The sequence below is a fragment of the Rhamphochromis sp. 'chilingali' genome (assembly GCF_963969265.1).
Source record: "Rhamphochromis sp. 'chilingali' genome assembly, chromosome: 19".
Taxonomy (NCBI): Eukaryota; Metazoa; Chordata; class Actinopteri; order Cichliformes; family Cichlidae; genus Rhamphochromis; species Rhamphochromis sp. 'chilingali'.
The window spans coordinates 32,105,086-32,119,788 of NC_137946.1; the positions used below are offsets into that span (position 1 = coordinate 32,105,086).

The 14,703-nt window shown below is 41.8% G+C and overlaps 2 protein-coding genes across 4 annotated transcripts in view; one reads left to right on the plus strand and one right to left on the minus strand.

Moving 5' to 3' along the window:
* Positions 1 to 6,364, minus strand: part of wwc1 (WW and C2 domain containing 1) — a 46,737-nt gene extending 40,373 nt beyond the window's left edge. The window contains exon 1 of the mRNA XM_080866740.1: positions 5,395 to 6,364. Coding sequence (XP_080722866.1) covers positions 5,395 to 5,513 — 119 coding nt within the window. The 5' untranslated portion in view covers positions 5,514 to 6,364. The remainder of the gene's footprint in view (positions 1 to 5,394) is intronic.
* Positions 6,365 to 9,312: 2,948 nt separating this feature from the next.
* Positions 9,313 to 14,703, plus strand: part of arl10 (ADP-ribosylation factor-like 10) — a 38,748-nt gene continuing 33,357 nt past the window's right edge. For all 3 annotated transcript variants that reach the window (XR_013969893.1, XR_013969894.1, XM_080867008.1), the window contains exon 1: positions 9,313 to 9,593. Coding sequence is in view for 1 of the 3 variants with exons in the window: in XM_080867008.1 (XP_080723134.1) it covers positions 9,456 to 9,593 (138 nt within the window). In the remaining 2 variants the exon portion in view is untranslated. The remainder of the gene's footprint in view (positions 9,594 to 14,703) is intronic.

A 14,703-nucleotide genomic window follows, 5' to 3' on the forward strand; every position in this document is an offset into this window, starting at 1 on the left:
ACGTAGCCTCAGTCTCTGACTGGAAGCGCTAATTCGTCATTCGGCTTTTGTCAGACTAAAGTAGCTGTTAAAACTGTTTGAAAAGCTCAGCTATACAACAAGGAGAGATTGAGAATTTCCTTTTAGTTCTCAGTTTATTTGATATTGACAAAAGTTAGTCAGTTTTGTCTGTTCTTCTGTAAAACAAACTAAGATTTATTTTTAGAATTAATATTTTGTTTCTAAGTGGAATTGACAATTTAGTCTGTTTCGTTTGTTCTATTTTGAAACTTAAACGCTTTAGCGGCTGCCTTTTGTGTAGTTTGCAATATTTGCCTTTATTTATCTGAAAAAGTCTCATGTTCCTTAAGTACATCTACCCTGTTGAACTTATTATGGGAAATAAATATTTAAATAAAAACAAACTGCTGATTATTTCACATTTTACTTGTGAGCAACGGCACATTTAAATCTTACAAATATAGTTATTTGGCTTATATCGTGATAGATATCGTTATCGCCTGAAATGAAAAAAACATATCGTGATATGAAAACATCTCATATCGCCCAGCTCTACGTGCAGGACGTCTAAAGATTGCCAGAAAATGTTTTCAAACTGTTTTATTCACCGGAGTTTTTACTGAAACATAGCAGACATTCCTGGAATATCACATGCTTGGAAATTGTGGGAAAAATGTGAAGATTTCTGTTAAATGCGGTGAAACAGACTTCTGACGAATCAGGAACCATGCAGAGTCAGCCCCCTCACCCCAGAGGCATTTTCTGAGTCCGTTTACTTACAGGAAACTTTATCAGAGGTTTGGAATTATTCTGGGAGTCAAATGTTCTTGATTAAGAAAAACGGGCAGACGTTCAAAGATGGAATCATCCTCATTTTAATCTAACAGCTGGAAGCACGACCACTTCTCAGACACAGTGTCAAAGTCTGAGGGGTCTTAAGTGACTGGTAAGACTGAAAAACCCTGTATAAACCCACCCTCCCCTCTGCGCTGTGGTGAGCTGAACATGCGAGTCGTTGTCACGCTCGCCTCTTTAAGCCTATTACACTAATGGTTTCTACGAGAGAGGAGAAAAGAACAGGTAACACACCTCCACGCCTGACAGCAGGAATGTAAATGAGCAAACAAGAAAGCACCTCTGGCATCCTGAGCTATGAGATACCCAAGGTTTTATGACAGGTTAACAAACTGAAGGAGGCTTTCTGCTCTGTGACACACTCAGCTCGAGGTTCCATTCTCAGATTATTCCCGAGAGAAGGAATGATTCCTCACGCAGAGGTAAACAGGTATTTGGAGTGAGTTATTTGGAGGAACCTCACTGGACTGGCTGTTCATTACTGACCCGTTTAATCATTAGCAAGATATCAAAAATCATCTACTACAAACACAAAATGACAAACCATCCAGAAGCCAAAAATAATAACGTTGCTAAAAAGTTATTTAAGAGCAGTCTAGGTGGTCTGATTAAACATTAATAAATGAACATGTTCAGGCTGCCAAGAGCTCAAAATACTTCACTAGCTTCCAGCTGCCTCACTGCAGCAATAAAAGCATGATTACAGGGTAAAAATGAACTTTTCCCATACTTATCAAAGTGTATATATATATATATATATATATATATATATATATATATATATATATATATATATATATATATATATATATTAGGGGTGCAACGATATTCGTATCGATATTGAACCGTTCGATACAGTGCTTTCGGTTCGGTACGCATATGTATCGAGCAATACAAAATTTGTAATTTCTTTTATCAACTTTCCTTCTGACGATGCTGTCTGTGTTGAGCGCTCAGTGGATCTGCGTTCGACTACTCCGCCTAGGGTCGACAGTGCAGCCTAGGCGGAGTAGTCGAATGCAGATTCACTGAGCGCTCAACACAGACAGCATCGTCAGAAGGAGCAGGGCAAGCTAGCGAGACAGAAGTTAAGCTCTCCTTGTAACATGGGCCTCCCCCACCCTCATTCAGATCTGGCGTTTGGAATTATTTTGGTTTTCATGTGACGTATGACCCTGAAGGTAAGCGAGTCATGGACTAAAGTAAAACAGTATGTTGGATGTGCCATGCAATGCTCAATTACATGGGTGGGAGCTAGTGTGTTAGCGCAGTTAGCTCGTTAACGTGTTGGCCGTCTAGCCCCATGCACGGGGCGATCGGCGGTAGCTCGTTAACGGAGATTTGCCGTGTTGTGGCGTTAAGGTCATTTCAACGAGATTAACCTGAAAGCACTAGTGGGAACACAACGAATATGACTGCACATTTGCGCTGACATCATCCTAGTGCAAAGACAAGTGGAAGCAGAAAAAAAACAAGCAAGCATGCTACTAACTTTAGCCGAGTCATTTAGACAGCTGTTTAATATGCTGCTGAGAATATAGCCCAGAAGAAGCGGATAGTATAGCTTTTATTTTGGAAAGAGACATTTCTCTGTAATAAACTCTCTTTTCCAAAGATGAGTGATTCCTCAATCAGATACAGGGCTCGCAATATCGCTAGCCCAACGTCCCGGGGCTAGCGATTTTTTCAGTCGAGGTACCAAAATCTATCTCTGCCCTGTCCGTCGGGCTATTGTAGGAAAAATATATGTCAATTAGGGCTGCCACGATTAGTCGACTATCAAAATCGTCGACGACTGATTTAATAGTCGACGCGTCGTTTGAAGCTTTGTAAGATCCCAAAAGACGCAGGAATGAGTAGCAGGATTTAAGAGTGTAATAACGGACTGAAACAGAAGATGGCAGCACTGCATGTACAAGGATGCCAGCTGCCGTTAAACCCCGAAGAAGAAGAAGCTGTGTCCCAGAATTCATAGCGCAGCCCAGCTCAGTTTCCAACAATGGCGGCAGCTAGTTAGTTTTAATATTACTCTTATTATTCTTTCTGGGTCACAAAATAAACGTTTAACATATTTTCAGGCGAGAATGTAGCTGTGTAAACCTCAAATATCTGCTCAGTTTATCAAGACACCGCATATTTTCAAAAGCGCTCCGACGTTTTCGGAGACGTCTGTTACCCACTAGCTCGATAGCTAGCCGGGGGCTAGGCTCACTAGAGCCCAGCGGACTCCCGGCAAATCGTTTTCAAACCCACCGCCGTCTTTCGCTACTCAGGTTAAACATGATATATAAGTCACTTAGATAACTTAAAAATGTTATTGTTTGGCTTTTTTTTAGTATTTTATTTGTTCCTGAGTAAATCGGTTTGGCTGAGATTAAAGTTATAGTTTTTACACAGCTGAATAAACGTCAAGCAGACAGCTGATTATCAGAAGTGTGAGATGCTCGAGAATTTACTCCGGTGTCCTGTTATATTTTAGATAGCAAGGAGTTTATTAAACTTCACTGAAACAATCTGCAAATTTCATTAAAATTTAATAAACTATCATCTTGTCTTTATTTTTAGTTAGCACAGACCTTAAACACTTAAAGCTGTAAGCTAATGATAGTTATATAAGAGCAGATGCTGCTGGTGCAATAAGCTGTACTTTTATGTCCAATGGATGATGATCTGATTAGTCGACTAATCGCAAAAATAATCGGTGACTAGTCGACTATCAAAATAATCGTTTGTGGCAGCTCTAATGTCAATGCTTTTGCATTCTTTCGGAAATGTAGCTGGGTAATTATGTCATTGGCATCGGTGAGCCACTGTCAATATGTGACATATTGAAATCGCGTTTGAATTTGCGCTTGTTGTTTGCTTTGACTTTGCAATCATGCGAACTGTGTATAGAGAGCGACAGCACTGATCTGTGAGTGATGATAATTTGCGCACCAATTCCTCTGACATCGTCTTATTAATCGTTAGCTTACTACGCAAACATGACAAGTGAAATCTCCCGCAGCTTAAACATGTGAGAGGTTGATCGCGCAGAGAATCGCTGAGCTTATGTGAGTGAGCGTGTAAAAGCATTTCAGTTCTGCTGAGCCAAATAAGACAGGTCAGGGTGAAGAAGTGACAGCCAAAGAAAAGCTTACCACAAAACGGAGAAGTTATGACAAATGAGACTATAAGGCAAAAAGAAAGTGCAGCTTTATGGTTTCATGGACAAAAGAATTTCTGTGGCTGCAATATGACGAGCTAAATAACCAGGGCTGCACATAAGTGGTCCGCAGGTGCGCATTCGCTGTCAAAATAAAAAACACGCACAAGGGTTAGGGTTAAATTTAAAAACTGTAATTTTGAGTTAAAATATATATTTATAATTTTAATAAATGACAAATTAAAAAGGCATTAACATTTTTTTTGTATCGAAAAAATATCGAACCGTGACACCAAAGTATCGAACCGAACCGTGAATTTTGTGTATCGTTGCACCCCTAATATATATATATATATATATATATATATATATATATATGTACATAAAATGCATTCACTCTAATTTACAGATAATAATTCATACAGGTGATTGGCTTTCACTGCAATTAATTGATTACTGTGCACACCTGTGAGGCTGATTCATCAGGTAGCCATCACCTTCTGTTTCACCCACCTTGACTCCAGCAGCTACCCATTTCATTCACGCCTCAGTCACACCAGCTGGAGACTACCCGGCAACCACCGTTGCTAGGGAATAACAAGTATTCCACCATCCAGCTGTGAGTGGTTGCTGTGAAACTGACTGGTCAGTGTTTCCCTGGTAATCAACAGTCGCTAGGGAAAAATAAAGTATTCCCGACCAGTTGGCGAGTAGTTTTGGGAGGTTGTATGCAATTGCTTGGTGGTTAGTTGGTGAGCGTTTCCAAATGAGTGGGCGTCCTCCAAGCAAACTAAAGGTGATCAAAGCAACCTGTGAGCCACCAAAGCAATCCCAAGGAGGATTTTGGTGCAGCACCCTCTTTGCAACCAATTTAAAACCAGGCACCAACCAGCAACCACTCTCCAACCAATCAGAGGTCTCTAGCTGTTGGCCAGCCACTGGGCAACTCTTTTATTGGAAGGTTCATACCAACTCTCCTCCATCACCTGCTACCACTGATTTTACTATGATGTCTTATCAAATAACTTAATAAACAAATAAACCTGCCAGAAAACTGGGAACAAGGTCCCTAAAATCAGGCATTACTGGGATTAGTGTGACTGGCTTTTACCTGCGACAGCTCCCTAAATAAAAAAGCCTCAGGTTTAAATATTGGTTTAAATATTCGTCATATACGTCACACATTAAATCCATATCAAGGTACTTCAGTGCAAACATGGTGTAGAACTCTGTGTTGACTTCATGAACAGACAACGATGTTTGGGCTAAAAGGCTCACACCTCCTCGTTTACCGCATGAATGGAGCCTTTAACACATCATGTATTTACATGTATGTGCTTTGACTATCTGCCAGAGGTCAAAGGTCGACGGCACCTGTCCTCGCGCAGTCCTACCTGTCTCTGGGGTCGATCCAGCTCGTGCACTGGTTAATGTGGTCAATGTAGTAAACTTTGCCATCAAAGTCTCTGGCTTCCTCCCAACCGTCAGGTAGTGGCAACTCCTTCCTCGGCATGTCAGGCGAGTCTCCATGTAATGAACTCCTCTCTACTCAGAATCATCGCGAAGAGATACCATCATCATCATCACCATCACAGTCAGACTCTACATCTGCAGTTAGTCCCCAAATTCAGAGTCTGGCTGGATTAGGCCATGGTAAAAATCCATAATAATCCTCAGATTAACAATCAGACCCTGAGGAGGAGGAGGAGGAGGAGGAGGAGGAAGGGGGTAAAACAAACTGTTTCATCAGGCTGCACTTGTGCAACAATTCATCCCGGTTTGAGAGCCTCAAAGTATCCGTAACGTAAACACAGCAGCTGGAGGAGTGTCCAGGACGGTCTGGAGTTTCCCAGGTCCGCGGGCAAACTTTGAGGCGGCCTGGAAGAACTTTTTCGGGATGATTATCCACGCTCCGCCGAACACGGACGGGGTCCTGCTGACGCCGGTGGTACTGCTGCTCGGGTTTAACGGAAACACACGGGGAGCCCCGTAGAAACCTCCAGATTAACAAAGCGCAGACTTAGAAAAGGGTGGAGCAGCAGCCAGCGTCCTCGCGTTCCCTTATAACACCCCCAAACCCGCAGAGCTGGGGCTCGGCTCCTCTCCGTGCCGACAGGCCACCATGTTTAGCCGCAGTAACCGACGCTAGCCTCCAGCCTGCGGGACAGCGAACAGTCCGCCCGCCGCTTGGAGAAAGGAGAAAAGTACCGAGAGAATTCACAGCCGTTAAAATCCGCTAAATAGCCGAAGAACTTCTCTGTTATCCCGTAAAAATCCTCCGGTGAAAGCTGGGCAGAGGGAGACTGCAGCAGCGGTGGCGGTAAAGTCTTCTTCGGTCCCGATGACTTCGCTCGAACCGATCAAGCTAACGGCAGCCGCTCAACCCGACTTCCGGTTTCAAAATAAAATATTTGTTGACAAACTCCAGGACACAAAATAAGACTTCCGGGCAAAACAATTTCCGAAAAATACTTTTACTGATACCATGAGAAAAATATTGTTTTATAGCAGCAGGAAGAAGAATAAAATATACAGGGGTCTATGAATAACACAACATAGTAAAAGGCCTATAGTGAAGGTAAACATTAAATGTAAATACTTTTGGTTATTGTATTGAAATATCACTAAAATTAAAAAAAATCTATGTTAAAAAAGAGAATGTTGCAGTGAACTATAGCTAAACGTTAGTTAAAAAAAGTTACAACTAAAACAATCAAAACTAGATGTGAGTTAAGTTAGTAACAAACAAGATTAAAATTCACTAAGAATAAACACTTGGAACTTACCATAAAACCTACAGTAAAATAGAAATGCACACGTGCTGTGTTTTTATTCAAACAGCTGTTCCGATTTTGCAAAATCTTGCTCCTGACAAACTTTCATGATTAAAAATAATGATCAAAAATCCACCTGAAACTATAAAATCTACTCTGTAAATTGAATCAAAGTGAAGTATTTTGAAAGCAAAAACTTAAAAAATAAAAATTTCAAATCTCAGTAACTCAGTTTTCATTAAATTATTTTTATTTTTATGGAAGCATTGCTGTTCTACCTTAATTTAATATTTAAAAATAGCAAATTATGCATTTATGCATATTCTATAGTTTGTGGTATAATTTTATTTATGATTGAAACTTTTATTCTACTACAACAGTAAGAATCCATTCAAAATTTTGAAAAAAGTCCTTATCTTAACCTATGTCATTTTACATTTTTTTATTATATGGATATTTATGGATTATTATTTATTATTACTATATAAATAGTAACAATAATTATTATTATTGGTAAATTTTAAACGTTATATTTTGTCTGTTTTGTACTTTTTAAATTTTTTTATTGTTTGGTCTAAAAATTTAAATCAAACAAATAAACATAACAAAAATACCCAGATAAACCTCCACATTTACAACTTTTATTATTTTTATTGACAGAAAGTTTCATTGTAGGCTGCGAGTTATGGTGATACTTAAAGTTTTGTTCAGTTTTGTGGCTCATACATTAATGTTTTATTCATAAAGCCTGGTTTAAATGTTATTCACTTATTTGTTAGCAGTTAAACCTCCTAACCTGCCCAAACTTTCAAGCCCACAGCGCCCCCTGGAGGACAATATTCCGCAGTGCTGAACAGGTTGGGAGAGATGATGGTTATCATCACCTGCAGGTTCTTCCATCGTGCAGATATTTCTTCAAACAAGAGTCCAACATCAAGAACAAAGAGTGAAACTACTTCGTAGTGCAGATGTTACGGGCATGGCTGCATTAGGCTTAGGCTACTGAGGGTTTCTCATGATGCACTGGGTGCATCTTCCTCACTCACTGTGTTTTTATACACCTCTTATTTATTCATCAGTTATAATTAATTTCTGGCTCTTTTCCAAAGCATCTCTTTATCCTGTCTCCCTCCCCTCCCCTCAAGCAGTCGCAGCAGATGGCCCCTGTTTTGGGGTTTTTTTGGGGGGGGGAGACTATGTGAGGGACAGGGATGTGTCCAACAACCTGTAGAAGAGTTAAAGTAGCTGTGACAGCAAAAGGGTCCAAAATAGAGCCTTTGACCATTTCCATTATTATAAACACTTATGCGTCTGTGTTTCTGAGCAGATAATGTCATCTTCCACACGACTGCAGGTGTAACTCAGACCAGTGGAGCGCGAGCTAGAAGGGTTTTTTATCCCCTCAGTCACAAAGTGAAAAACGACGCTGCTTCTCCATCATTATCCCAGCAGCTGTGTCACTCTTTTGGCACTGTTGCATTCATGAAGCAGTGCATGAAGCTGTGCCTGCTGTGGGATGCAGGGTCAGGCCTCCATGACGCCTCTGTTACTGTGGAAAAAAGAAAACGCCTTCACTAACAGATGTGTTTCCAGCTTTGAGTGCTTTCTTAATGAAGCACTTTGCTAGATTTGAGCTGCTTTTTCAGGAGGAAATATTCAAACGATGTTCTTCCCTTCATAATTGTTTTATATAACAGGAATAAAATATCCACTAAATTGAAGTGAAGCATGAAATATATTTCTTTTTAATGTTATTGTAATTGGTTACAGCAACAGTAAAATCCACAGTGCACTTCACTGTGGGGTACATCACTGTGGGGTACATCACTGTGGGGCACATCACTGTGGGGCACATCACTGTGGTGCACATCACTGTGGGGCACATCACTGTGGGTTACATCACTGTGGGGAACATCACTGTGGGTTACATCACTGTGGGGCACATCACTGTGGGGTACACTTCCAGTATATATAAGCAAATACTAGCTGTCTACCTTTATATTGGTCTTGGAATTTAAAAAAGCTGATAAGTGAAAAAGTAATGAAGAATTAAAGAAAAACGTTTAATTTCTGTTATGAATGTTGGTGCTGCATAGTCTGGTTTGTACACCAGGGGGTGCTTTAGAACTTCTCTGTTTGCAACAGGTGCTTGGAACATTACAAACACAACAATCAGCTGATCCGAGCAGAATTTGTGTAAATAGTTATCTATGACTTGGTATTGGTATCAGTCGGGCTCTCGTACAAATATGCATATTCACAAAATTCAATAATTTTATATCATTATAACGCAATAATAAATAAATGTATCAACGTTAGTAGGCCAGGAACAAATAAAATCGTCATATAAATCATTAGATTATGACAGATTAAAAAAGAAAAAAGTACATTTTGTTCTTAATCAGGGATCAAAGCAGTCGCTGACCGTCAGTGTATTAGTTAAACGCGCTTGTACAGAGGAGAAGGGAAATTTCCGAGCAGCGCCTGAACGCAGCATTTTTTCTGCGTCTGGGAACAAAAACATCAGAGCGGCTCGGTCACATGTAGCGCGCACAGCCGCAGCACGAGCGCGGAGCCGCGAGGAACGAGGAAGTCAGTCGAGCCGTCGGCGTCCAGGAACAAGCAGCAGCGGTGTGTCCGGCTCCCGTTCCCGGCTCCCTCCGCCACCTCACCCGCCACCTATGGTTCTCCTCCGGCACATCTCCATCGCCCTGACCGCCGCCGTGGCTGCCCTCGGCTCCGCGCTCTTCATCGCGCTGAACTACTTCTACAAGAGGCGGTTATGGTCCCCGCAGGCGGAGTACTGCACCATCAAAGAGGTGGGAGGGCAGGTTATTCACTCAACACTCAGAGTTTGGTAATTTTAGACGTTTAATCGATTTAATTTAAATTAAATTTAAATTGAGCTGAACTGTTTAACTTGGTGAGGAGCGCGTTCAGGGACCTCTGACTGAGGCGAGGAGACGCTGCAGAGTCATTAGAGCTGCTGGAGATGTGCTGATGCTTGGTGGAGATGTGCCGGTGGCATTATGAGAAAACAGAAAGATGTGATGAAGAAGAAGAAAAGAAGGAGGTGGTGCTGATAATGAAGCCGTTACTGATAATTAATGATGATGATGAAGGTGGGAGAATGTAGTGAGCATGATTTGAAGACTTTGATGTATTGCACTTTATTTTATATTAACAGGACAGCATTATGTAACGTGACAGCTCCAGAGGTGTATTGATCGCCCCCTGGTGGGTGGTTGAACTGTAGGTCAAAAGCCCCGCCCCCTCCACATTAGTAACCATGGACACCAGTGATATTTAAGACATGGGCGTCACCCACCCTTGACTGAAGGAAGCTGTTCTACTTCCTGTTAATCCCACTGTACAGAAATCGGGTGCAGTTATGACAGAGCTTCAGCAGGGGGCACTCGTGAGCTTCTCCTCATTAATTATAACGTTACGGTAGCTACAGCGATATTTTATCTGTGGTGTTTTAATGTATTAGTAAATGAGACAAACCATCCAAAGATGGTGTTTACGTCTTAAAGTGGGTGTCTATGGGACCTCAAGTGGCCATTTGAGGAACTGCAGGTTCGGAAACTTCCATGCTAGCTTAATTTTTTTAGATGTCAAATAGAAAAGCACGCTGAATTAATTTCTTCTCAGACACGTTTGTTTTCTGATCAGCTTTTTTAACGTCCTCATGACCGACGGCTTCTCCAGAAAGAAGCAAAGATTAAGCGATTACATTTGCTGATTGTGTTCTCAGTTTACAGAGTTCTGTTTTACTCAAATCAGAGAAAAAGGCCACCCCAGTGTCTTAAAGACAAAAACCCCCTGAAGTACTCACAGCTTTTCGTGGGTAAATGACTGACTTAATAATTAAAACACTTGCAGATTGTTTCAGCTTTAATTGCTGCTGCTGAAAAGAGAAAAAAGTGGGAAATCATGTTCAAGGTGATGCTGAAGTAGCGAGCTTCCTTGTGGGAATATGATTGTTTATCTCAGCTTCCTGCAGAGAGACAGAAAAACAGAAATGAGGCGGGCAGCGAGCGGACGGTCTTAATGAATGAGTCTTCACAGCTGCAGCCTGAATCTCTTAATAAAATCTATTTGCATGTTTCTAATCTTGTTTCCTCGATTCAATCAGCAGCAGCCTGTAATGGGCTTAGCCTGGTTTATCTGGCTCAGCCCGTCTTCGGGGGATAGTGCCGGCGTCTGCCGGCGGCTCGCCACAGAGGAGATGTAAATGTTTCAGTCTGGGGATTCGTTCCAATCACGTCTCGGGAAAGCGGGGGGGGGGGGGAGACTAACAGCGTGTTTTTGACCCCAAGGAGTCGAAGCAGGTGGGAGGGCAGGACACGCTCATTTACAGAGCGACAAACACCCACAGGAGCACTTCGTTTTACTCTTTCTTTCGCTATTTTGTTAGGTAGACGATGGTTTCCGAGGCCTTTATCTTTATATTAATCCCACTTTTTCATATCGTCTGTGACTCCGCGGCCTCGTCTCTACAGGCACTTTCGTTGTTGTTAAATGTTGCTGTTGTTCCTCTGAGATTTGCTCTGTGTTGACATTATTAATCGTTTGTGCAGTTCTGCCACATTCGAGAGGTGTTCAGGTACCCGTGACTGCGATGGTCTCCAGACTCCACAGAAATGTCCAGCAGTGAAAATGTGACAAATTTATAAGAATCTAATCTGTTGTGCACGTACAAGACATGTGTTGTCCTTTTGTTGTTAGTTAGCACAACTTTAACTAAACCTAACCAGGGTTGTATTGCCTAAACCTAACCGAGTAGTTTCACAACACAAGCCTAACAGAATAAGTTTCTTTCCTTAAATGTAACATAATAGCAGTTTTCATTATAGGTTCACTACTTAAACATAATTAGTTTCATTATTTAAACCTAACCAACTAGTTTTACTACCTAAACCTAACAGAATTATTTTCTTTACCTTAATGTAACATAAGAGTAGTTTTAATTGTCTAAACTTAAACGAGTAGTTTTAATTAGTTACCTAAAACTATCCAGGGATTTATTGCCCAAACCTAAGTTTTCATTTGTAGTTTCCAAACCATACTGAGTAGTTTTATTCTCAAAGTAAAGCTCATAAGAACATGTCATTTTAGTGTGTAATGCGAGATTAAGGGTAAAAATAATAATACTTGTTGGCCTTGAACATGAATAATGGGTCCAACAGCCTCCAATTGTGGACGGTATCACCCTTTAAACCAGGAAAACCTCAGTTATGGGAACACGGTCACAAGTATCTCAATGTGGTGCGATTCATGTTAGCGTGAGTTAATGCGTTAGGTTTAGTATTTCATACATCGACAGGCGTGTGTGCTCACTCTCTGCTTTGTGTCAGGGTGCAGTGGTACGGGAGTTTCATCTAGTCTTAAAATATCGCAGCATCATAAGTAGGGCTGCCACAAACGATTATTTTGATAGTCGACTAGTCACCGATTATTTTTGCGATTAGTCGACTAATCAGATCATCATCCATTGGACGTAAAACTACAGCTTATTGCACCAGCAGCATCTGCTCTTATATAACTATCATTAGCTTACAGCTTTAAGTGTTTAAGGTCTGTGCTAACTAAAAATAAAGACAAGATGATAGTTTATTAAATTTTAATGAAATTTGCAATTGTTTCGGTGAAGTTTAATAAACTCCTTGCTATCTAAAATATAACAGGACACCGGAGTAAATTCTGGAGCATCTCACACTTCTGATAATCAGCTGTCTGCTTGACGTTTATTCAGCTGTGTAAAAACTATAACTTTAATCTCAGACAAACTGATTTACTCAGGAACAAATAAAATACTGAAAAAAAAGCCAAACAACAACATTTTTAATTTATCTAAGTGACTCATATATCATGTTTAACCTGAGTAGCGAAAGACGGCGGTGGGTTTGAAAACGATTTGCCGGGAGTCCGGTGTTCTCACGGCGCTAGTGAGCCTAGCCCCCGGCTCGCTATCGAGCTAGTGGGTAACAGATGTCTCCGAAAACGTCGGAGCGCTTTTGAAAATATGCGGTGTCCTGATAAACTGAGCAGATATTTGAGGTTTACACAGCTACATTCTCGCCTGAAAATATGTTAAACATTTATTTTGTGACCCAGAAAGAATAATAAGAGTAAAGTTAAAACTAACTAGCTGCCGCCATTGTTGGAAACTGCGCTGGGCCGCGCTATGAATTCTGGGACACAGCTGCTTCTTCTTCTTCTTCTTCTTCTTCGGGGTTTAACGGTAGCTGGCATCCTTGTACATGCAGTGCTGCCATCTTCTGTTTCAGTCCGTTATTACACTCTTAAATCCTGCTACTTATTCCTGCGTTTTTTGGGATCTTACAAAGCTTCAAACGACGCGTCGACTATTAAATCAGTCGTCGACGATTTTGATAGTCGACGTAATCGTGACTAGTCGACAAATCGTGGCAGCCCTAATCATAAGTCAGAGGTGTCAAATTCAGGTTCAGCGAGGGCCAAGCTGGGAAATGAGATCCTCACCGCGGCCCAGATAAAAGGTCTACAGGCACGATTTCACTGCAAATGTAACGTCTCAACGGCGTTTTCATACAGCTTGGTGAGGATGAAGCCCGCAGCCAGTCCACATCGAGTATTTTAGCCTGTGTGACATTTAGTCCAGGAATATAATATATTCTCACTGCAGTTCCAGAGGAGGGCTGCAGACAGTCAGCTCCCAGCAGTCTGTTTCACAGACCTTTATCCGACAGCCTCTGCTCGTTTGTGGCCTTTAATAAAACCAGAAATGTCCTGAGGTAAATGCAAAGTTTTCGATCTTGACTTTTGTCCTTGAACGTACTTCCACAGGTCTCACAGAGCCCGTGTCAGGAAGTGAGCCTGTACTATAAGATAAATACAAGTAAAGCTCGGCCTTACAGCTCCATCACTGAAACGGGGCTGATTACACATGTTGTGGCGTAGCTGCGTTCTTCTCTCTGAAACCTCCGTTCACCGCTGGTGACCCCACATCGTCGTTGCTGTGTAGCTTCAAACATCACCGTGAAGACTGTGTGGTTTGAGAACGGGAATTCTCTCACGGTAATGGGTATAAGCTCAGTGACGACGCAAGATGCTCTGCCTTCCTTCTCGGCTGAAATCATCTCTCTCCCAGTTTGTTGCTTTTTGGCTCGAAGATGCTGTGAATCGGGTCACAGGCTTTCACCATGAAGCTGCAGTTTTTTTAGGAAGTACATGTCAAAGAGGTTAAAACCAAAACCAGCTCTCACTGACTTTATTAACACGTCAGTCAGGAAGTACTCAGCGAATCACAGGCTGGCTCTCTAACCAAAACTTCTGGTTATCTTTGGACTCTCGACTTCTGGGCGTTGATAAAGCTGCTGTTGATCAGATAGTGTCCGCAGAGAGCCTTCCTGTCACTTCCTGTTATTCCAGGCGAAGCTCAGACTTGAGTTTGACTTCCATTTCCTGGGAAGGAGGAAGCATTTTTAACCCTCAGTCGATGCTTGATGGTACTCGATCGTGTCTTTTTGCCGCAAGTTGAAGCTTGTTATTCGTAGTCTGGCTGCAGTGAAATCACTGAAGTAGATGCGAGAGAGAGAGGAAGTCACATGTAATCACAGGAGAAGTCGTGGAACACGAGCGGCCGACGGCATGTGGCGTCGTTAGAGGATGATAGCTCCTTTTGCCTCCTCTCTGAGTAAACCGCAGCTGTACACTTGCTATTCAGAGCTGCAGGCGAGCTGGCTTTACCGCTCCCTCGGCTGGAAGCTGCTGCGTTGCTGAGCGTCTGCTTGGGTGGAGTGTCCTTGAGAGAGACGTTAAACCTCTGTCAGATCCAGCAGCGCTGATCTGCAGCCGAGCCGGGACTCTTTAACCTCCCCGCGGGGCAGCAAAGCAAAAGAAATCGATTCAGTATCACCAGTTTTTATGAGAAATGTCTGAAGC